The sequence below is a fragment of the Perna viridis genome, chromosome 6 (assembly GCF_037379345.1).
Source record: "Perna viridis isolate PV_CMFRI_1.1 ecotype Kerala chromosome 6, ASM3737934v1, whole genome shotgun sequence".
Classification (NCBI taxonomy): domain Eukaryota; kingdom Metazoa; phylum Mollusca; class Bivalvia; order Mytilida; family Mytilidae; genus Perna; species Perna viridis.
Window position 1 is genome coordinate 26,169,008 of NC_142450.1, and position 23,073 is coordinate 26,192,080.

Below are 23,073 nucleotides of genomic sequence, written 5' to 3' on the forward strand. Positions count from 1 at the left end.
CAAAAATTTACAGTTAGAAAGTCAACGTATTATCCGGAACACACACAGATAAATAAATAAATAAATATATATATATATTCGGAATTGTTTCGTTGTCTTTGTCGGGTATATCGTTTTTAAAAATAACATAATATACAAGACAATTTAAACTGATAGCTATCCTGAATTTACTATATAAATGTACTTATCTTGAACACAATTTAAAAAAAATTCTCCATGTGTAAGTTATAATCATATTTTTTATATGTCAGCCTCATATCTAGATCTGTACTTAGAGATCGATGGTAAAGGAAACTATTGACCAAACGTTACGTCAAACGTGATGATTTTTCATTCAGAATTGTCAACTTTCCTTTCTGTGGCAACATCCCTTCAGAACCAGCATATGGAGTTTCCATATCACAACTCACACGTTATGCCAGTGCTTGTCGTAACTACGAGTTTTTGTATCGCGCTAGACTTCATACAATTTGGCTTCTGGAACAAGATTGAGGTCATCACTACAGACGTTTTATGTTCGTCATCATGAAATCGTGGATCGTTACGGTGTATCCATCTGTACCATGAAAACTGATTTTTTCAACTTGTCATAGTTTTCCTTTCCTCTTTCCTTTACCCCAGACTTGGGTTTTTTATGAGCAACTCGATAACTGTTTCTAGAAAAGCAATAATAACCTTTTCAAAACAGTTACATCTACAAGCATCTATATTACAGTAGTTCTAATGTAATGCTTAACATATTGATTGACATGTGTACGACAAATTCTAAAATAACATTCTACAAACTATTCCCTCCTACCCTCATAAGTTTGGTTTGCCCTTCTAAGAAAAATAACTAAAAGACTAACATGATTGAATTTATCGATATTTTTCTAAAACAAAACACTCCAAAATTAATTGTTACGAAATCGGTGATCCAGTCATTGTTAATCTATATCAATATTGGAAAGAAGGTGCTGGAAATAAAATATAAATTGTACTATCTAAATGCACATTTTAGGAACTTTATTTTTTTCGGTGTTGTTAATAAGTGAATGTCTATAATTACTTTATTAAAGATCTTTTACGTATTTAAATGTTATCAACCTATGAAAAACCAAATACGACATTGAGAGTACGTGACGCCAGAATGACTGAAATAACGTAACGAATTATCGATTCCTTCCAAAAGTTAAGTTTAAGACATTGAATGATATGTTTTTTGTCTGTAACGACAGTATTTCATAAAGGTCCTAATAGCCCTGCATGATTAAAATATAATTAGCTAGATGCATTTTGCAGACATATCGACATCATTTTATGTCAAAAAATCTAATGTTTTCGGATATGACCTTTTGGGTTAATGAAAATTGTTATTTTTTTTTCAATTTCTTATATCATTAGCTAAAATGTCTTTTTTCACTGCATTGGATAGCATTGCAGTATCGGTTCAATAATTGTGCATTTATCAAATCAAGGAAATAATTTGGTTAGATTGACCTATTGATATATAAAATAATCGACAATCACTTGAAAATCAAGTTAAAAATCAATTTGTTTGTAAGGAAAGGTCGTCATGTTTTTTTTAAGGAATATTATATATATATATATATATATATATATATATATATATATATATATATATATTCGTATAAACAAATGAAAGCTACAAAAAAAAAGAATTTTAATTATTTACGCGTGATAAAAAATAACATGTTTGGGTAGTTTCAGTAGTAATGAGACGACGTATAATTGATATAAAACCCTTGTTTTATTTGGTTATCTATTATATTTGAGTGAGTTGTAATGCAAATTCGATATAAAATATACCGAATAGTGAAAAAAAAAAAAAAAAAAAAAAAAAAAAAAAAAAAAAAGCGGTTTGACACCAACAATCTTTGCTCCCGTTTTCCAAGTAATATTTTGAGTGTTTGCGGACTTTCATTATTGTTGTGGTTTATCGTATGATTCTGATTGTTAAACATAAAAAATCTTATAATAATATTTAATATGCTCTTGTTATGTTAATTTTACTTTTGGAAATACATGGCTAAAAAAGGAATGTACATTGTCCAATAAAAGAAGGTTTTTTATGATATTTGCAAATAAATGTTACTTTATCGTCATAATAACATAATTGTAACTGAAAAAGTTTAACTTTGGTTACAGTTAACAATAAGAAAAAGTATAAAATATTTTTGGGTCAGTTTGAAGAGTTATGATATCCTTAAATTACTTAACACTTGTTATCATAAATGATCACCCCAGATTACGTAAAGAGTTCTTGTTTTTGTCCCCATCCTGACTCGGTAAACCATTTTGGCACGATCCACAGCTATCATACAACTCAAGAAATTGGCAATGTTTCTTTTGTCCATTTTTGTGCATCTGGAAAGCATATGTTTCATCATTGTCTCTCCATTTTGACGTATCACTTTTACAGTCACAATGTTTGCAAACTACGATGTCATCTTCCCCTTCGTAGCAAAACCCAGCATCCGCAAGAGGACCTGCCAAGACCATTTTATCATTACTCCAATGCTTTTTGCGTTCATTCCGTCCATGTAAGAAAGACTGCAATCGTCGAAGATACTCCCCAAAGTCTTCCGTTTTTTCTCGTAAATATCTTCTTTCAGGCAAAAGAAGGTCAAAGCTAGAAACCCATGTTATTGACAATTTATGTAATATCTGTTCAATAGCGATTTCTAGATCTGCCAAAGACACCACGACTTGTGAAGTTACCCTCTTAAGATTACTGGCGAACTGAAAGTTAGTAGTAACAACTTTTGAATTACTTATATTTTTGAAACGTTGCACTTGATACGTCACCTCGCCAACATCGGTTTCTTTGTCATGTGCATCTGCTTCATCATTTTTGTTATTCGGAGAAGTTGTAGTTTGTTCTACATTTTTATCCAAAGATATCTACAAAAATTACGTTAACGAAGAAATAATTACAAATATTTGGCATAGAGAAACATAAAAACATAACTGACAATAAAGTGCACTGAAATTTAAAAAAAAGATAACTTTGTCAGTATACACTGTGATATTATCACATTGTCAATTTGTTTGATTTGAAAAGATTGTTTGCTAGTGACTTGTAAAAAAAACATAGCTGTTACTAATAGTACACAGGTGTTGAAAGGACAGGTTCTTTACAAAATTGTCGAAACAAAAAACGAGTAAAATTATTGAACATTCTGGCAAGCAAACCTGTTTTATGAATATACAGTTTGTGACCGCATACTGGGATAGTTTTGGTTTTGAAACTTGTCAGGTTGTGAGAAAACTTGGCGGGAAAGAAAGGATAGTTCAAGCTCATTGCTACGGCCTTTTGGAGGAATAGCACTGAATGCAGCGACTTGTTCTATGACTTTTGTATTCTAACCTGACCTATTTCATATTAAAATAGTTTTTGTAATCAATGTCTTTTTAGTTTTCCGTTTCAAATAAACAAAAACAAATAAGGGAATTCGGGCAGGCAAGTGAGTATGAGAACACTTCCAAACATAAGTTATATAGATATAAACACTATTTGCTTGACTGTGAGTTAACATGATGGACATGTATATCTAAAGTTAATAGTAAAGCAAAATGTCGCTAAGTGAATAAGAGACTTCTTCGGATAAACAGAAAACTAAAAATAAATCATCAATTTTTCTCTTATACCTTAAGCATAACACCACAATGAATATACCGTTGCAGTCACTCATTCTGAAATAATTGGACTTCCAAATAAGACTTGAATTACATTTATAAATTCATCGTTTTATAAATAATAAAAATTTCTAGTTTTAGTGTTTTGATGTAAAAATTACATGATGAAATTAACGCAAAATAAATTTGGTTACGTTCTAAAGCATGTGTAGCACCATCCTAAACATTGATGGTACACTGAACTACTGCTTCGTTATTTAAATTTTCGCATTTCTTTACTTTTTTCATTTCTTTTTCATTTAAGAGCCTGTCCATGAGAATACCATGCAAAACCGTCCGAAAGTGATATTGGCAATGACATATAAACTTTAGTGCATCTGGTAGGACCAAATGAGAAACTTGTAATTGCATTTTTTTTTTCGAAAAATTAAAGATGGCGGAGAAATTCTCTTGAAAAATGGTAACTTTTCATGGTTGAGATATGCAAAAGAAGAACTAAAGTTAGGTATTAAGCCTATAATTGCTCTTTTCTGAGCCAATGTTTTTTTTTTCAGCTAAGTGTATTCAACTCTATTAAACATAACGCATATATAGGTTCTAATAAGGACCTTGAAAAAAATAATTGACCCTGAATTTTGGCCAAATGCCAACATTTAGAAAATTGTCATTTTTACCACTTTTCAATGCCCTCTATTTCCTAAAATAACACTTTTAGCAAGCTGGCTTGTTTATACACCCTTATATATTAACTAGACAGACTTCATCTTTTTTTGGTGATATTAACAGTCAAAGTACTTATACTGCTTTTAGTTGAGAACTTATAAATCCTGTAAGAATGTCACTTGCTTCTTTAGGATGTATATTTGTTCTATGTTTTTGACTTATATTAATTTCCGTTCAAAATTAAAATCAAGCATTTATGTCAAATTCTTTATAAATTATTAAGTGAATTCGTAAAACACATTTATTACCAAAAATTAATTTCTGCAACAAATTTTGTACATAATTACATATTATACAGGTTTCATATATATACCTTTTGTTGTTCTTTTTTTAGATTTCTATGCAATTTTATGTCTGAAATACAAAATATGAAATAATGAACTTCACATATCATATTCATTGATAATTTCGCAGTAATGCACTCTTGCATTGGTCATTTCTTGAACGTCAAACCTCAAAATGGCATAAGACAAAGCAAGAAAAAGGACACAAATAAAATAGTTATAGAAATGTCAAATACATTGTAGTTTTTTTTAACAAAACGTAACGGTCTCTTTGTGACAAACTTGCAATTTAGTTTAAAAATGATTATACGAACGCTATGTTATAGGAAACCGCTTCAGAAATTGTTTTGAATTCCGGAAATTACAACTGTTTATGACCTCCTTCATTGGTAAAAAAACCCATATTTTTACGAGGACGCTGTGACGACACAAAGTTGATTACGAGGACGGAAAATGAATTTCTGAATTGGTCCATGTTAAATTTAGTAGAAATAACTTGAGTCATCTTGTTTATTTCATAACATAATTCTTAGCGTGACCGGAAATACATATTTGTAATATATCAATTGATATTAACTGGTGGAAAAGTCATGTAAAATTAATTTATTACAATTTCACTGTAGTACAAATAGGATGATCAGGCACATAACATAATCTACAAGCTTACCTAATAAAATGTAGTTTTCAAAATATTTATTTAATACACTGTTTATTAGTTGACTGTGCTCCTTTAACTTCTTCTTGTATTGATAAAGATTCTGTAAGTAATCATTATAATCGAACAAAATGAGAAAGAAGTGAAACAATGAAAGAAAGAAATGTCAATTTGAAGCGTGTATTAATTTATAAGTATTCTATGTTTTTTTTTTCTTTTAGTGTTTTTTTTTTTTTTTTTTTTTTTGGTTTTTGTTTCAAGGACCTCATATAAAATGTCGATGACTGACATTAATTGTGCCTAAATAGGAATACGAACACTATAATATTTTGACTAAACTTAATTAAATTTGTCATTTTTATCTAATTCTCACAACCCCCTTCAAGTTTCTTCGAAAATAGAAATTAACTTCTTTCACACGTTTTGCAACAAATTTCATCCATTACATCGTTTACTGGATAAAGTTCAGCGACTCTCTCGTTGTTTTAATTAGGCCAATGGTGTCAACTCACAAATGTGGGTATTTCTAACTTTCATTTTTTTTTTGTCTTTCTGATGGTTACATTTCGGTATTTGTATATATTCTATGCATATGGATTCATATTCCCAAGTTGTTAAGGCTTGACAGAGCTAGTATTATGGCTTCTTAAAATACTATTTCCGATGGCGAAATTGAGAAGTAATCTCTTTCTAAAAAAAGTCATTGGGTGTTTTTTTTTTCATAATATTCTCAATATATCCTTTGTATTGCTGATTTCCCCGGTTGCAATTTTGCGTTGCCTCTTTATCTTGCAAAAGACAAGAAAACATTAACCATAATGGAGGCGAGTGATTAACCGCAGTATAAAATCTGGTTTTACCCAACAATTCATGTTGACTATTCCTTTTAACTATTGAGTTTATCAGTTCGGTTAGTGCCTTATTACCAATTTTCTGTTAAAAATACATTTCAAAATTGAATGTAAAACTATTGTCAATAGAAAAATGTAAGTAAGTATATCAAATTCGTAATGTTATGAAGAAGAAATTCCTGTATAATATTATGTAATGCAGACAATCATGCATATTACCCAAATCAGAGTTTTTTAATTTAATTTATGATAATAACGTTTCAACTCTTGTTAAAGCAAAACTGTTTTGCCTCTCCAAACAACCAATACAGAAATGATTTTTATGTTTTCGTACCAGCGAACCTGACTAAAGAGGGTGAATGACAGATAAACGACACTGATGGTTGAAGATTGATTAAATGAGTGAAGTTCAGAACCTCAATCATTAAACGTAACACGTTCTGAACAAGTGGTAATCTGTTATCACCACAAAACAGGTCCCCCCCACAAAAAAAAATTAAAATAAAAAAATAAAAATAAAAAAAATAATGTTGAAAAAATCCCTCATTAGCTATATTAAAAATTCTAATTCAAATTAGTTTGTTTTTGTTTCCATTACAATACATATGTACTTCAAATTCACTTTCATATCTAAATATTCGTTTTGCATTAAATACACATAAAAATGAAGTTTGAGTTTCACCTGCATCTTTCCTTTCAACAACCTTTTACAACGACTGCAAATAGTCCCAGCTAGAAAGAGGTGCATAAAAACAATAGTATTGGACCTTCTATATTGGTCAATTGGATCAAATTCAATGTCCAAGTTTTCACATGCCAAGAAAAGTGCATTAAGACTTACGGTTTATGAGGAAAATGCAAAATCATTAATCCTACGCACCTACAAACTGTTCAACTGATATATTTCAATGTCAAAACCCTAGAATATTTATGCTTACTTTAAAGACACATATTTGGTATTTTCTCTTAGCACAGTCACAATTAATACTTTTTGTATAGCACTAGAACTCTAACAAATAGGCTTCTGGAACAGGGTTATATTGCTATAAGATTGAAGTCATCACTACAAAAGTTTTATGGTCGTTATCATGAACTCGTGGATCGTTATGGTGTATCCATCAGCACCATGAAAACTGATTTATTCAACAGGTCATAGTTTTCCTTCCCTCGTTTGTCTACCCCGGACTTGACTTTTTATGAGCAACTCGGCGGGTGTTTCTAGAAAAGCAATGGACACTTACCCTACCGGTACACCTGGTCCATGCTCCCAGTTTTAATGGAGTCCGAGTTGCTCATTTACTTTTGTTACTTTGTATGTATGATTTTAGTTACTTTATGTTCTTTGTTGTGTATGTCTGTTTTCCATTTCTGGTCTTTGTCCCTGGATTACATTCTTTTGATTACCCTTGATTATTCTTTCAGGAGACTTTCGTTCATTTGAAAGCTAAGTTGCTATACAATTGTGTTAGAATATGTAAAAATGTGTTTGAAGCATGATATTTACAAAATATGCCCATTACATTGGAAAGTTATAGTTCAGAAAAATCCCTTTTTTATGGAAAGGTCATTATTGTCATTTTTAAACTAAGAAATAAGCGCTTGAAATGAGCAAATATATTGAATACATCGATAATTCAAACAAAAGTATCCAACATTCCTTTTTTTACATCGATAAAATGCTAAACATTAGCAAAATGGTTAATGTCGAGGTATTTGTTAAGGGAAAGCGGTGGTAATTTTTACCAAAGTAGACTTGAAATGTTAAATATTCATCACTTGGGCATATGTAAACGCTACCATATAATACCATATACATTTAATGTATCATCGAAAGGCTTATTTGAAGGAAGGTATTTTGGAGAGAAAATTACAACAATTGAATAATATAGAAGAAAATCTGAACTCTGCAAATCCCCCTTTTTACGATTTTACAACAGCTGTAACCCCAAAAGGGAAATCTGAGCGCAAAGGTTGATCAGATATATTACATCATCATTTCTTTGATTATGAATACCAAAAATATCAGTCTCACAGCATTGGTATGCTGTGAATGGTAGGGGTAATATTTTCATTTATTTAATGGAAAATCCTTTCATAAAAAGTTTTTTTAAGTTAAAATGACGTAGAAAATTGAATCATTAATCGATGATGCCAAATTTGAAACGTTTTGGTTGAGCAATAAGAGTCGAATTATATCGAGTTTTCATTTCCATTTCTTGTTTATTGCTACAAGTCATCAAAATAACTTTAAAATTGCTAATTATGATAGTGCTAAGCAGAAAATACCAAAAATCAATTTTTACCGAAGCATAAATATACTAAAGAATTTGCCACTGACAAATATTTCAATATACAAATGTACAAAATTTTCCAAAGGAGTTAGTGTACATTTTTTTTCTTTTTTACGTAAATGTTGTTGCAACTTTGTTTGTACATGTACTATTTTTTGGCCAACAAATTTATTCGCAAATGGGAGGAATAATGATGTCTAAAAGTCTTTTTTGTTTGATGTGGGTTCACGGGGGAGGGGTATCTGATCTCACGTACTTTGCTTTGTTCAAAACGTATGATCTATTTCTCGTTTTTATAATATCAAAATGTGTTAAATGCTTACATTTCTTAAAACAGAGACTATAAATTTCTTATGGTAATTAAATCAGATATAGTGTGTTGATTCCTAAATGCAGATTTCCCTGTATTTAATCAAATTTACTTTTTTCTCAGAAACTCATGAAAAAATTCTGATTGTACTACATTAAACTTACGAAGGTTATTAATATGAACTTAAAACTAAATTTCAAATTCAAAATGCAACATATTTTATTATTTAACAATTCAAGTTGTTTTTGATACAAACCTTGTCTGTCAGAAAATCCATATTAAAATCCTCGTTGAATAAATCTACACCATAATCTTGAAGAATCAAATCTGAAAGTTAAGTACAAATATTTCTCAAGTACAAATGAGATTCAGAGAAATAATAATTATCAATCGTGGAAACAATTGCAGGCAACATAAAAAGAACAATATGTGTTTGTTAAAAGTATGATTTCTTTTTTTCTCGGATGTCATAAAACCTTGTGACATCGGCCACCAGACAAACTAATGAAAAATAAAACGGCCACCTGATCTATGCTTAGATGCAGAATTTGTTTCAATATTTACAATAATCAATAATAAGTAAATAAGCTACAAACAAACAAACAAGCTAGAGGTTTAAAGATATAACATCTCATTAGAAGCAATTGAACCAAATCCATAGGAAGATCTAAATCCAAAAAGAAGTTATTGAAAATGTACTCACAACAAAGAATATAAAAAAATGCTAAATACAGCACCACTGAGTAGTTCGTTTATGTGCAATACAAGGAATCACGCCTCCGTAATTGTCGGCTTTGATAATTTATAATAATGCAGGTTTTTGTCCATAACCTAAAGCGGGCCATACAAGACTACAGAAAAGTTCAAGAGGTCAATAAATACTTTTGGTCCAACAACAGAGGCATCGATCTAGTGGTACAGAAATTCCATTCATTTTAAAATTGCAAATTTCGGTTTAACATTTTATATATAGAATGCGTTATTTACTTTTATTTATTTCAAATAACGCAAAGTACTTTTTTTTTTAAATATCTTTTATTTTAGAATTTTATGTTTAACTTGTTACTTTTTCTGAAAGTAATTAAAAATTCTATATACGATTTGTGTTGTTGATAAATGCATCACATTTATTTAGGTTTAGTAAAACGTTCGATTTTTGCCTCTGCACCAAAGTACATATACTATGTATACCTTTTATAGTTATTTTTTTTTGAGTGCTTACATATATATTTCTTTACTGTCATTTGTCTTCGCCTGGCCGTTTCTCTAATGGTATCACCTTCATTCAAATTACACTTCGATACGGAATGTTGTAGTTCATTACAATTATCATCAACATTATCATTATATAATATAGATTTGGTTTGTGACAAACGTTTGATTTCGATAATTGTTGGAATCATACTGTAAATTTCCAGACGTGCCTGTAAACTGTGAAACAATACATTTCAAGGAATATATAATCATTAAAACTGTTTTAAAATTACACCACATTGTAATATCTGAAAAACATATTTAATATTATAATATTGTTTCAAAAACAAAATATATATAGTAAACACAATCTGAACAAACTAAGCACAGTTAGTTATGAGTTTCACACAATACAATAAGGGGTTTATGAGTAAGAGGACATGAAAATAAAATAGTGTTTGTCAATTATATTTCATCAAATTTGGTAGATTGGTCAATTAAAGAATATTCGTCAATTAACTGCATTCAAACATGTTTCTGTCCGACTTCGTTTCTAAACAATTCAATGTTTAATGTAATTACTTTACAGCGGATTGTTATAAAAGTTACTTTGTAAACACCAAACCTTTTTGATTGAAAAAAAAATCAGATAATACATATCTCTCATATTGTGTTATTTGTTAAAATATTTTATTTTTTACAAACTAGAATAAAGAAAAATGAGGCAGATCTGAACAGTACATAAATAAAGAGGTAATGCTCAACAATAATTGTGGAATATGATCAAATTATCTCCCTCTACAATACCTCAACCTTATAATGCATGTATCATTTGAACAAAAAATCAGATGGTTTTGCATTTATAGACTTTTTGTTAATTTAAAAACATCCAAACAAAATTCTAGAGACTTGTGTACGTTTCATGTTTTTTCCTTTTTTTTGTTCTGCTTTATTAAAGTCATACGGTTATTACCTTCATCCACCTTAATGCCTTTTACATTTTATAACTTTTAAAGCCCTACAATTGCATCTGCATTAGTTGGTGATTTATATTTAAAAACCCATTTATTGTAATAGGTTTGTTCGGGTTGACAAAGTGTTCTGTTTACAAAGGCACATATATGATCGTTTCTATGAATTAAGAAACGATCATGTGCAGATAAAACTTTGGAAGAAAAGCACACTGTGCTATAAACTAAAAAGAAAGGCTGAAATTACTTTTGGAAGTTGTGCCTCAGAAATAAGGGGTCACATGAAATACTCTGACTCTGTTTAATTCTTTTCCTGTGTCATATGTTTAATGACAATCAAAATTTACAGCTGTATAAAGTTTGCAAGTTATATCCATACTTGTTCCAACTGGTTCGACATTTGCAATCGTATTAGGTTGTTCCCTGTTTAACATAATTATGTGTTATTTAAATCATACACTGTCTTGACACACCGAAAAGTCGTTAGTACATTCATGGATTAAAATGTGATTAAAAAGCCTCATTTAATGTTATGTATAAATGATAAAAAATAATAAAAAATCGATCGATACGTTAGATGTGGCAGCGATTAAAAATTGTCTTCTAAATATATTCCAGGTGTTCTATACATTGCATCTACCACAAAACTGCGATGAAGGATTCTACAGACACTCTCAAGTAAGCCTCATTTCTTAAACTTATTTTAGGGATTGGTGAAAAGGACAAACATATTACCAAGAACTATATATTTGTATCTAGGTGTACCATTTTTTGGAAAAAAAAAACGATGTATAATGCTTTTAAGTCGGGATTTTAACTGAGTATTAGGAATAGAAGTATACAATGTTGAAAAAATCATAGGTTTTAATGCTATTATATTCTGATAATAGTCTTGAACTGATTGTCTCCTAAAGATCTTTCGAATTTTTCAGGATCCACAATGATTTAATACCACTACGGGAGTAGACTTAGCTTATAACGACATAGCTAACTCCATATAACGACCTAGTATCTCGTCGTTATAACGACTTCGGTAACTCGTTTTAGCGACTTCAGTAACTTTTTTTATAACGACTTAGTATCTCGTTATGACGACTTGGCCATTTCATTCTTTCGACTTAGCTACGTTGTCATCAATAGTAAATTATCCGTTAGTTGTTTTACTGTGGCAAGCGAAAGTGTACAAATAGTTTTATTATAAAACACTCACTTGATTAGTGTGGCAGGATGGCCTACCTGAGTTGTAGTAGGTAGTGAGATTTAAATAGCCAGTTAACTGGCTTGACTAAAGGATTAATCGATTTGTCGCTGGCTTATCACCGAGCGGTCTGGGGTTCGATCCTCGGTGGCGGAGTATAATTTTGTAAGTCAATTCATGCTCTCCCGTTACATTAGAAATTGATTTATCAGAAATTTCAATTTTTAATAATATATAAATATAACTTGAATCAGTAGTTTTAGAAAGCTCATTTCTAATTTTAGAAAAGGAAACGTGGCATTAAAGGCTCTAATTTACCGGAACAAAAAAAAATTGAAAATTAATCCAGAAGTTTTGAAAGTGTTTTTTATGAATTTTGAGAGTTGAATAAAAAAAACTTATAAAATGTTTCTGAATTCTAACGCGACAAAAGAATGGCTCTAAATTTGTCACATTTCACTTATGTTATTTGTTTATAATTTTCTGGCACAACAATTGTGTTCATATCCAAAAACAATTTCATATTCAGTGCATACGTTCATTATTTAACAGTGTTTCAAAGAGTAATCAAGGGAACAAAGGTTATAGTGGTAATCATATGAATGTGATCCAGGGACAAAGACCAGACATGGAAAACACACATACACAACAAAGAACATAAAGTAACTAAAATCATACATACAAAATAACAAAAGCAAATGAGCAACTCGTACTCCACTACAAACTGGGAGCATGGACCAGGTGGACCGGTAGGGTTAGCTTCGTTTGCTTTTCTAGAAACACCCGTCGAGTTGCTCATAAAAAGGCAAGTCCGGGGTAGACATATGAAGTTGTTCTTAGGGTTTTGATATAGCTAATTACAATAAACGGATGCCATGAAGCATTAAGTTTTCTAATATTTATATTTATTACTAAATTTGATTTTTTTTTTTTTTGTTTAAATTACATGTAATGTTTTTACCATAATCATGGCCTAATGATCCTATATTAATAAAATGATTTTGGTGTTATGTGTTTATATAAGGAAATGAATATCTAACTTAAAAAGTACTTTTCTTAAATTAGGGAATCGTTTTCACAATCTAGTTTGGTACATTTGGTTTGCCATATCCTTTCAAATAAGCGAGGGTGTCATAACAAGATACTAAGTCATTATCAGAAAATCCCAATCGGTTATTGTAAATCCCAACTTTGTGCCATAAGGTATTTGACCTTATCCATAGCCTCTTATCTCTCAATTAACAAGAAATGTATGTATGCATTACACTAATTTCCCCTTTTTTAAATCCATTAACCCGTTTTACAGAATCAAAAATCAAATTCATTTTGTTTTGAGATAAGTCAATTTCATCAAGTTTGTTGCCAATATTTTTACATAAAAAATTCTAAAGAAATAACAAGAATTGGTAAAGTTTGTTCATGTCGGGTCAATTTTGAGGAACAAAAAAACTAGGAACATTTATCTACTAGAAATATAAGGTATGACTTATCTTAAACAGCTGATGTAACATATGATCAAAGATAAAACGAAGTGTAGTATCTGTTCTGTATGTGAGGTTAATAAAGAACTTTAAAAAAATTTCCTCGAGCGTGACTATAATAATTCTTAGGAATACAACAACAATAAATTAACAGTAGGTAATCATGTGTTTTTAAAATGAGATATTAAAGGAAAATAATCATTTTTATTCAAACAACTGCTTGAAAGGCAAGTATGGACGTACAAATCCGTTTTGTCATGCATGTGTTTGAGAAACCAAAATATTGTGGTATATAATAGCAATTGATGCATCATTTATATACATTATTAATGTTAATGTTATAAACATTTATTGATAATATCCTCAACATCAGCCACTATTGTGTTTATTACATTGAAAAGTATGAAGCAGGCATTATTTAGCATGTATTAGTGAATACTACATTACGATATGGTTTAAGCAAATAGAAAAGATTATTCTTCTCTGATATGAAACATTTTTTTCAAAATATTCAATTTTGCTAGTAAACGATTGTTTGAAAGTCTCATTGATACTGGGTAGTGTAGGAACAGTAAAATTTAGATATGAGAACTCTGCGTAACGGAAAAAAGGAAGGATGAACACCTCTATCACTATAAATCCCTCATTAAATTTAAGAGGTGAAATCATAATGGATATTGTCTCTGCTATGCACAGAGGATAAGGAGGGTACTTTTTTTTAAGTTGACGTTCTATGTCCCGAAAACTAAGTTTTTAATTTATATATCATAAGATAGGTCATACAAATAAATTATAGTACTTCTTTCGAGAATTTGTACTGCCATTAATGTGTTGAACTTTGCCATGTCATGATAAGAATTTATTTACCATTTCACTTAATGTAGATTTGAGGCTCTATTTCATGACTTTCAGTTTTTCAAAGTGCTGTATCTACATGTTGTATTAGTTACATGGAATAAGGATGTACCATACTCTGAAAGGAATCTGCAAAGTTGGTGACATTTTCATGATATTTTACATCTTTAGGAGAAAGAACGCAAACACAACTTCTTGCAGGCAATAATTTATTTCTAGCAAAAATTTCCTGTGCATTTCGGCAGTATTGACTCTTCAAAGAGTGTATACTGATAATAAAATTTGAGTAAGATGGTATATTAAATGTGTAAACTATGGGACATTCAATGGGTTCACACAATTTATTTCAGTATGTTGTAGATATGTGTTGAAATGTTAAGATCGTTTTGTGTTATAATTTTCCCATATGCTTGGTGCCAATTTGACAAGTAATATTATGCAAGGAACAAAATAAAAACTTAACATAAATTGAAATTAATACACAATATATAGTTACAAATATAATTTTGATTTTGTGGAAAAATTTAGTTCAAAATGTACTTTAATAAATTGAAAATATGAAACTGCCCTGGCATAAATAGAATCATACCTCTGTAGGGCTCTATTTTAGAATTAACTTCTACTCAAATGACCTGTCAGTACTGTGATAACTACGCTGTTATTTCCTGCAAAATAATCCATTCATGCAAGGCTTGCTTTGGCCCTTTATTCCCAAACGGTTGATGTCATATCACCACAAATCTATACCAACCTTCCTATTGGTAACTTGAGCAGTCACCTATTGATATTTATTATCTATAATACATGTAATTTTCACACGAAAATGATTGTCTATGGAAAATCATTGACATAAGGGATGATAGTTCAAATCATTAAGTGACCGCAAATGTATTTAATTCGAATAAAAAGACAATAAATCAAATTTTATTCAAATTGGTGGAAGAGATTGACGTAATTGCGTTTAGTGTGAACAACAACAGGTTTCTTCAACTTTAATCTTGCAAACCATGGATAATGCTTCTCCAGTATATTAGGATAGGCATCTAGATCTGTAAATATAAAACAAATCTGCTGGAACAAGTAAAATAGTACATTGCACCTGGTCCATGCTCCCAGTTTTTAGTAGAGTCCGAGTTGCTTTTGTTACTTTGTATGTATAATTTTAGTTAATCCATGCTCTTTGTTGTGTATGTCCGTTTTCCATGTCTGGTCTTCGTCCCTTGATTACATTCTTTTGATTACCGCTATACCCTTGGTACCCTTGAATACGCCACGAAACCAGATTGTTTATTTGTTGTCTGTCGGAAGAGGTTTTTGGGCATTTTATTAATGCTTGTTTATATGTCTGCTTGACAGACATGCTAAATATCAGATATAACTAAATCCTTATAATGACTTAACTAATCCATTTTCTTGTGGAACCATATTAGACCATTTTTTTTTGTTATTCTTGTAAAATTATAAACATGCTTCTATTTGGTTCTGTGTAAATGATGAAATTTTCTAAACAAACAGGAAACAAAACAACAACTAATGTCCTGCAAAAATGAAACATATAACTATATATACACATAGTGAATATAATATATGTGCATATCAGTTAAACTTGTATTGGTTAAAAATGATTTGTTCCACGTGTTATGATATTCCTCTCCTCTTTCATCTACCTTGGACTTGAATTATTATGCCAAATGATTAATCTTTATACATGCTTCCTAACGCATGCATTTTAAAAATTCTTAAATTAATGATCTAACGTGGAGAAATAATTCAAACCTCGCATTACTACAGATAATCCATATTCTACAGTTTTGATTGACGCAAACGCATGTACATGTATACAGAAACCCCAAACACATGTTTGTCAAGGTAAGATGTTGTCCATGTTTAAATCTTAGCGATTTGATTAAACACTTATTGGAATGTGTAATGGAGTAACCATTTGATTTGTTTTAGGGACAGACCATTTCTGAGGGGGTGCCAATTTTTGGGGATACATATTCTAGCCCTGAATTGAATAATGTGGACTACATCTCACTTCGTAGAAATTAAATTTCTGACATCAGTCCAAATACGTCACACAGTGGAATGGAAATAATAGTGCTCCAGCGTGGTTGAAAATTAATTTTCTCAAATCTAACTCACAAAATTTCGAAAATGAATATTCTAACCCCCCAAAAACTGCCCTTAAAATTAAATGGTCAGCATCCTGTGATGACATAGCATTCATAAAAAACAATTCCAATTATGAAAAAGATATAATTTGAGAGAACTTGTCAATCAGTTGAAACTTACCTTAAATATGCGTTGATTTATAGTCAAAAGAGTATTCTGCTTGGTCGCTGCTTTAGTACACATTGCTCACAATTTAACTATCGTTCCGGCGTCATTTCACTCGTATTTTTGTTTACGCAACATAAAAAAACTCGCACAAATTGGATCACGTGATGTATGTACATCTATTTTATGAATGGACGTGATAACATGACAACAAATTCTGATGACCACACCATGATCAACATAGTACTTTTGTGTATATGTATTTTTCTTATTTAATAGATAAAAAAACGTTGATAAAAGTGCATATTGTGCATAGATGTACAACACTATTTTGATTCGGTTCACTTTAAAAGTAATTGCTCGACATTAAAAAAAAATGTCAAATAAAGTGTAGTCCCTCCCCCCCCCCCCAAAAAAAAAAGAAAATAAAAAATGATATGGAGATTATATCTCGCATATATACCCCTTTTTACTTTCAGATTCAAATTGACATAGACGGAGGGTACCGCATGGGCACGGATATTTCATTACATTTTTATAAAGATTCTACTGATAAGATATGAAGGTATCGCTTACAAAAGGACGTGGATATATACGTACATGTATTGAATAAAAGTCAACTTTAAGTTTGCTCATCATGTAATGTATTAACCGCTTTATAGTACAAACTGCTTATAAATGCCTATGGATTTTACTTAGCAATATCAAACCTTCCTTATGTATAAGTCAATCAGATCGATTTGTAGCATCAAGTCTTTATTTGTTTGACTGTTATACGATATTCCCAAGTATATAAGTGAGTTTCATTTAAAAAAGGAGGTCACTTCAGTGCTTTTAGTAATTCAACACAACATTTTAAAAAAGCTTGCATTGACAGAGCTATAGATGTCAATGAGTAACAGATTTACGGAAAGTGCTATCTTTTCAACTTATTGTTTTTGAGTAATTTAGTAAGATTGTAAACACACAGAAAACTGATAGAGCTGATAGAAATATAGTAAAGAAAATGCGTTATCAAAATCAATGTGTTCGTTGCTCTCTTGTCAAACGTGTCATTGGTTTAACTGCAATGAATATCATGATGACTCAGTGAAATAATTCATTATATTAACAATATGATACAGAGAGATATAATATGAAAAAATATATTTTAAGAGCTTTCATATAGATATCAGTATTTCGGTAATCTCACTCTCAGACTTTCTCCAGCCTAAACGACAGAAAAATCACAACACGAATATTAATCCGACTTTCCCAAAATTTAAACTTTATATTGAGAATAGCAACGAATTATGGATAAAATCTATATAATAAATAGGATAATCAATTAGTTTTCGTGAATAACAAGAATATTATCACTCATGGAAAGAACGCTTGAAAATTTAACCCCTGCACGAAACAAGATCCGTGCATTCGTCTAATCTGGGCGTTTTTCGGCACTCATGATCACATTTTGGCAATTTACTCTTTCCAATGAATTATCGTTAGAACATTCATCAAGCAAATTATTTCAACCAACACAATTGGTAATTTGTATTCTATTTTCAACATTTAATATTGTGTGCTACATATATTTTTATACGGAAGTAAAAAATGATTCCGATGCATGTAGCAAATTTAATATTCTTACCTTTTATCTGCAGCCATAGCTTCCTAGATTTCTATTTTTCCAAACAAAGTTCCAGCCTCTGCCGATTTCAAAAACTATTACATCTTACTCAAGGGTGTCTGAGTTATCCCAATCTTTCATGAGAAAAGCGGAAGTTTGATTCGTTTTTCTCACTTTAAGTTAGTTTTCCAAAAAAGTTTGAATTGCAATGATCTGTATTCAACATATGGTCGTGACGTTTGACGCCAGTGAGGATAAATTTAGATCATATCTAAAAATAGCACATTGGGTTGTCCAGTTTTATAACATTTACTGAAACTGAAATATTTTGATGAATTCTTAATGATAAATTTACATTGTTAAAAATGGATGAAAAAGAGTGGTAGACGCTGTAAAACAGTGAATACTGGAATCAATTCATGCAAATAAAAAGCTATCATGAACATTTTTTATTTGAAATTTTGTGCATGCACGATTAGGTATTGGATCTGGGGGACGCCTAATATGTTTTCTATTAATCTCTTTTCTTTAAATGTGTATACAATATCACACTATATGTAACTGTAGTAGAAATTAATCGTACACTGTTTGAGTAAAATAAAGAAAAAAATAGCTGTTTTCTTAGAAATCTGTATCATTCAGCAAAATGAACAACATCTTGTACTGTAGCAAAGTTAATATTCTTACCTTTTATCTGCGGCCGTAGCTTCCGAGATTTTTTTTCCAAACGTAGTTCTAGCTTCCACCGATTTCAAGAACTATTACATCTTACCCAAGGGTGTCTGAGATATCCAAGTTTGAATTTCAATGACCTGCATTTAACATCTGGTCGTGACGTATCAGGCTAGTGAGGTCAAATTTAGATCATGTCTACAAATAGCACATCGGGTTGTCCAGTTTTATTACATTTATTGAAACTGAAATATTTTGATCAATTGTTAATGATAAATGTATTTACATTGTTAGGAAGGGATGAAAAAGGGAGGTGGTGTTGAAGAAAATGAATTTTTTGACACTTTTAACGATTATGTATTTATGAAATCATTACACATGTCATCAAAGGTTTGCGTCGTCTTAAGATACCCAACCGGTGCACCTGGTCCATGCTCTCAGTTTTTAAAGGTATCCGAGTTGCTCATTTACTTTTACCACTTTGTATGTATTATTTCCGTTGCTTTACGTTCTTCGTTGTGTCTGTCTGTTTTCCATGTCTGTTCTTTGTCCTTTGATTACATTCTTTTGATCATGATGTCCGCTAGAACCTTGGTACCTTGATTACCCATAGCACAGTTGACCTAATAACTATTCAAACAAATGATCACCTATCCGTCGTGTTCTTTTTATACAACATGTAGGTAAGAAAGTAGAAGATAAAGTCAGATCAGTAAAAAAATATTCCTAAGGTGATATGGATACTAGAAATTCAAATAAAAAAAATGTAAAAAAAGTGAATACTCAAATTAATTTATGCAAATAAAAAGCTATCATGACAAATTTTGATTTGTAATTTTGTGCATGCAGGATTAGGTATTGGACCTGGGAGTTTTCTAATAATTTTCTATGAATCTCTTTTCTTTAAATGTGTATATAATATCACACTATATGTAGCTGTAGTTGAAATTAACCGTACATTGCTTGAGTAAAACAAAGAAAGAAAAATGACAGTTTTCTTAGAAATCTGAATCATTGAGCAAATAGAACAACATCTGGTACTTCAGGGTCATTTTTACAATATATTTAAATATGACAACAGAATATATAGTCAAATACATTCAAATTTATAAAGATTTAGCATTTGAAATTTGACATCATAACTATTTATGCTGTAGAAGAGTTACTGGGCTTTTGTTTACCAAAATAACAAAAAAGGAAGCAATTTTCAGCTATTTGGCTTTATGAAAATAAAAAAAAAAATAATAATAAAAATAAAAAAACCAACACATTACAAGCTTTGTATAATTGATATAATAAAGACCATTCATATGCAGTTTGTTGAAAAGATTACTCTGTAGGTTTTCTAATGTTTAAAAAACTTGATGTAAGGCATTTGAATATTCCTTTTTCAATCAATAATGTATGTATTCAATAAGATTATCCACAATCAAATGATAATGACTTGTATTAATAATAGAGATGTTGCTGTACATAATTCAAATAAAAATGCAAAATGAAAATCTCACACAAATATTAAATTTCTACATGAAGGGGTAAATTTATATAATGGACATGGTTACATAACCGTGGATGGAGTGATTTGCTTAACACAATTTGATTATGAATACAGAAGATTTTGAATAACATTAGACATTGTAACAAGAATCTTTTCTCATCTCAAGATTTTGAATACAGAAGACTTGGAATAGCATAAGAAATTGTAAACAGAATCTTTTCTCATATCTCTAGAGAAAACGTACAACGAAGTCATAAAGCTGCAAAATTATTGGTAGGCAGCACGATTTTATGGCACAGAACATTTCATATTTCAGATCCATATTTTATTTAAAGGTATATTGGTACGCAATAGGAGCCGTCATTTGAAACACTTTCCCACCTAATTAAAGATAACATACCAATTTTAAACATGTAATCCAATTTAACATTCCTATTTTTCCAAGAAAAAAATTGTAGGAGACTGATACGCTCCCGCAGTCAGCGTGTATGGCTATATTATGAACTTGGTTCTGTATACTTATGGCTAGAAAAAGTATAAATATCCGGTTTGTACCTTCATTTTTAGGAGCCAAAAAAATAGCATAATGGCAGCTTTCATTTGCGTATACTTGTATATATGCGATTGAGAGACAACCCAGTCTCGGAAAAGATTCGCTAGTTAAGAATTAAATACAAATCGAATCATAGCTTTCCCAAGATAGGGTTAGCCATAATGGCACTATGGCACCCAGATGTTTACGAAAATTACGTAATCAATATTACCAATAATATTCGGGTCATAAAAATTGGGAAACAAAAACGAAACAAAACGAATCGAAAATAATCGATAAAAAAGAATCGAAACGAAACAATTCGATAGAAAGAATAAACAAGGGAGCAAATGTTATAGCACTAATCAAAAGAATGTAATCCAGTGACAAAGACCAGAAACGGAAAATAGACATACACAACAAAGAACATGAAGTAACTAAAATCATACATACAATGTAACAAAAGCAAATGAGCAACTCGAACTCCACTAAAAACTGGGAGCATGGATCAGGTGCACCGGTAGGGTAAGTGTCCTCTGCTTTTCTAGAAATACCCGCCGAGTTGTTCATAAAAAATCAAGTTCTGGTTAGACAAACGAAGAAACGAAAACTATGACCCGTTGAATAAAACAGTTTTCATGGCGCAGTTTGATACACCACAACGGTCCACGAGTTCATGATGACGAGCATAAAATTTCCGTAGTGATGACTTCAATTTTGTAGCAACATAACCCTGTTCCAGAAGCCTATTTATTAGAATTCTAGTACGATACAAAAAGTGGCGTTTACCATATATGAGTTCTAAAACAATCCACATACATTTAACAATATCTTATGTTTCGGACATTCCCTTAAGTTACATCCATCAGATCCTTTTCTACTCTATAAACTACCTTGCAACACGATAAATTAATTTAAACGAATGAAATATTTAATTTTAAATGCCTTTAAAATAACACAAAAAGCACCTTTATTCGTTTCGTTGTATTTGGTTACAATCATACACATTTTTTCACATATACATTTAAGTATATGGTGAAACGTGCTACACCAAAGGTGACCTACTCAGTAAGCGGAAGTTTCCTATTGATCATATTTGTGTCTCATTTGAAGGTTTTTTTTTCAATAGTTTGTTGGCATTCCAATATGCCTCAACTAAGTGCCTCCAATATGCCTCCTTGAAGAGTTATTCCTTATATTTTAAGAGTGCCTTTCGAGAACAGCGGTTCTATTTCACAAAAATATATATTGATAATGTTATTGTTTATCAGTAACCCTTAGTTTTCTGAAAGGACCTGACTGATATACTGTAAAATGCACCTTTTTGTTGATTAGTCTGCTCTCGCACAATTGAAAATTCGCGATTTTTTTCCTTTGTTTGTTTTATAATGTCATTTGAAAAGATTTTCCCGGCAGTCTGATATTCGCGTTACGGGTCTTACCGGGAAAATAGCGGAAAAAATCGCATTGAAAATTTTACGGTGAGAAGCATCCTGAGCTGAAAATAAACAAGATAACATTCTTCTTCCTCAACCTAATTTCAGACATACTTTGACAACATTGGTCATCACATTACAGTATTTATGACAAATGAGATGGATTTTATTTCCTACCTTTTAACTTTTCTTTCGGAACATACCTTAACAAATTTGTTTTTCACTAAACCAGTTGTTTAGTTTAAGATTTAATTGACTACTGCTTTATAACATTTTTGTGTACAATACAAAATAATAAAGAATTCTTATGGTTATCATGGAGTGGGAGGTTTGGCTAACAATACAACATATGTTAGGCTTCTTCTCCATTTTGATACTAATACTCATCTTAGTACAAGACTAAATTAGAATTTATACTTCAGCATAAAGACAGTCAAAATCACTCGAATGTGTTTAACTAGTACAGACTTTGTCTTATCTTGTAGTTAAACACATTCGTGTGATTTTGACTTTATGCTGAAGTATACAACATATTAATATTTCATAAAGTAACATGGTAAACATTCTATATTATTTCAAATGATATAGCAATTC

The 23,073-nt window shown here is 30.7% G+C and overlaps 1 protein-coding gene and 1 long non-coding RNA gene across 6 annotated transcripts in view; one reads left to right on the plus strand and one right to left on the minus strand.

The window, feature by feature from the left end:
- Nucleotides 1–18,960, plus strand: part of LOC148614267 (uncharacterized) — a 30,476-nt gene extending 11,516 nt beyond the window's left edge. Inside the window, exons 3-5 of the long non-coding RNA XR_015923617.1 lie at nt 10,656–10,700; nt 11,537–11,596; nt 17,212–18,960. This is a non-coding gene — a long non-coding RNA (uncharacterized LOC148614267). The remainder of the gene's footprint in view (nt 1–10,655; nt 10,701–11,536; nt 11,597–17,211) is intronic.
- Nucleotides 1,661–21,933, minus strand: LOC148614268 (uncharacterized). Of its 5 annotated transcripts, none has more exons than XM_088588271.1 (8): nt 18,363–18,490; nt 15,042–15,117; nt 14,465–14,570; nt 9,976–10,184; nt 9,010–9,080; nt 5,314–5,404; nt 4,676–4,716; nt 1,661–2,904 (listed from the first exon to the last, which is right to left on the minus strand). In XM_088588271.1, exons 4-8 carry the CDS (start codon nt 10,154–10,156, stop codon nt 2,239–2,241), a joined length of 1,050 nt encoding a protein of 349 aa, XP_088444397.1. In that variant the 5' UTR covers nt 10,157–10,184; nt 14,465–14,570; nt 15,042–15,117; nt 18,363–18,490; the 3' UTR covers nt 1,661–2,238. The 5 variants fall into 5 exon arrangements, with proteins under 5 accessions (XP_088444397.1, XP_088444398.1, XP_088444400.1 ...); XM_088588272.1 differs by having other exon boundaries at nt 14,465–14,581; XM_088588274.1 differs by lacking the exons at nt 14,465–14,570; nt 15,042–15,117; nt 18,363–18,490 and adding exons at nt 19,029–19,211; nt 21,863–21,933.
- Between the last annotated feature and the right edge of the window lie 1,140 nt (nt 21,934–23,073).

Coding starts and splice junctions, on each gene's coding strand:
- LOC148614268 (XM_088588270.1), bottom strand. Junction 4,717..5,313: donor TGAAAACTACATTTTATTAG/GTAAGCTTGTAG, acceptor TTTGTATTTCAG/ACATAAAATTGCATAGAAAT. Junction 2,905..4,675: donor TAAAAAAAGAACAACAAAAG/GTATATATATGA, acceptor TAATTTTTGTAG/ATATCTTTGGATAAAAATGT.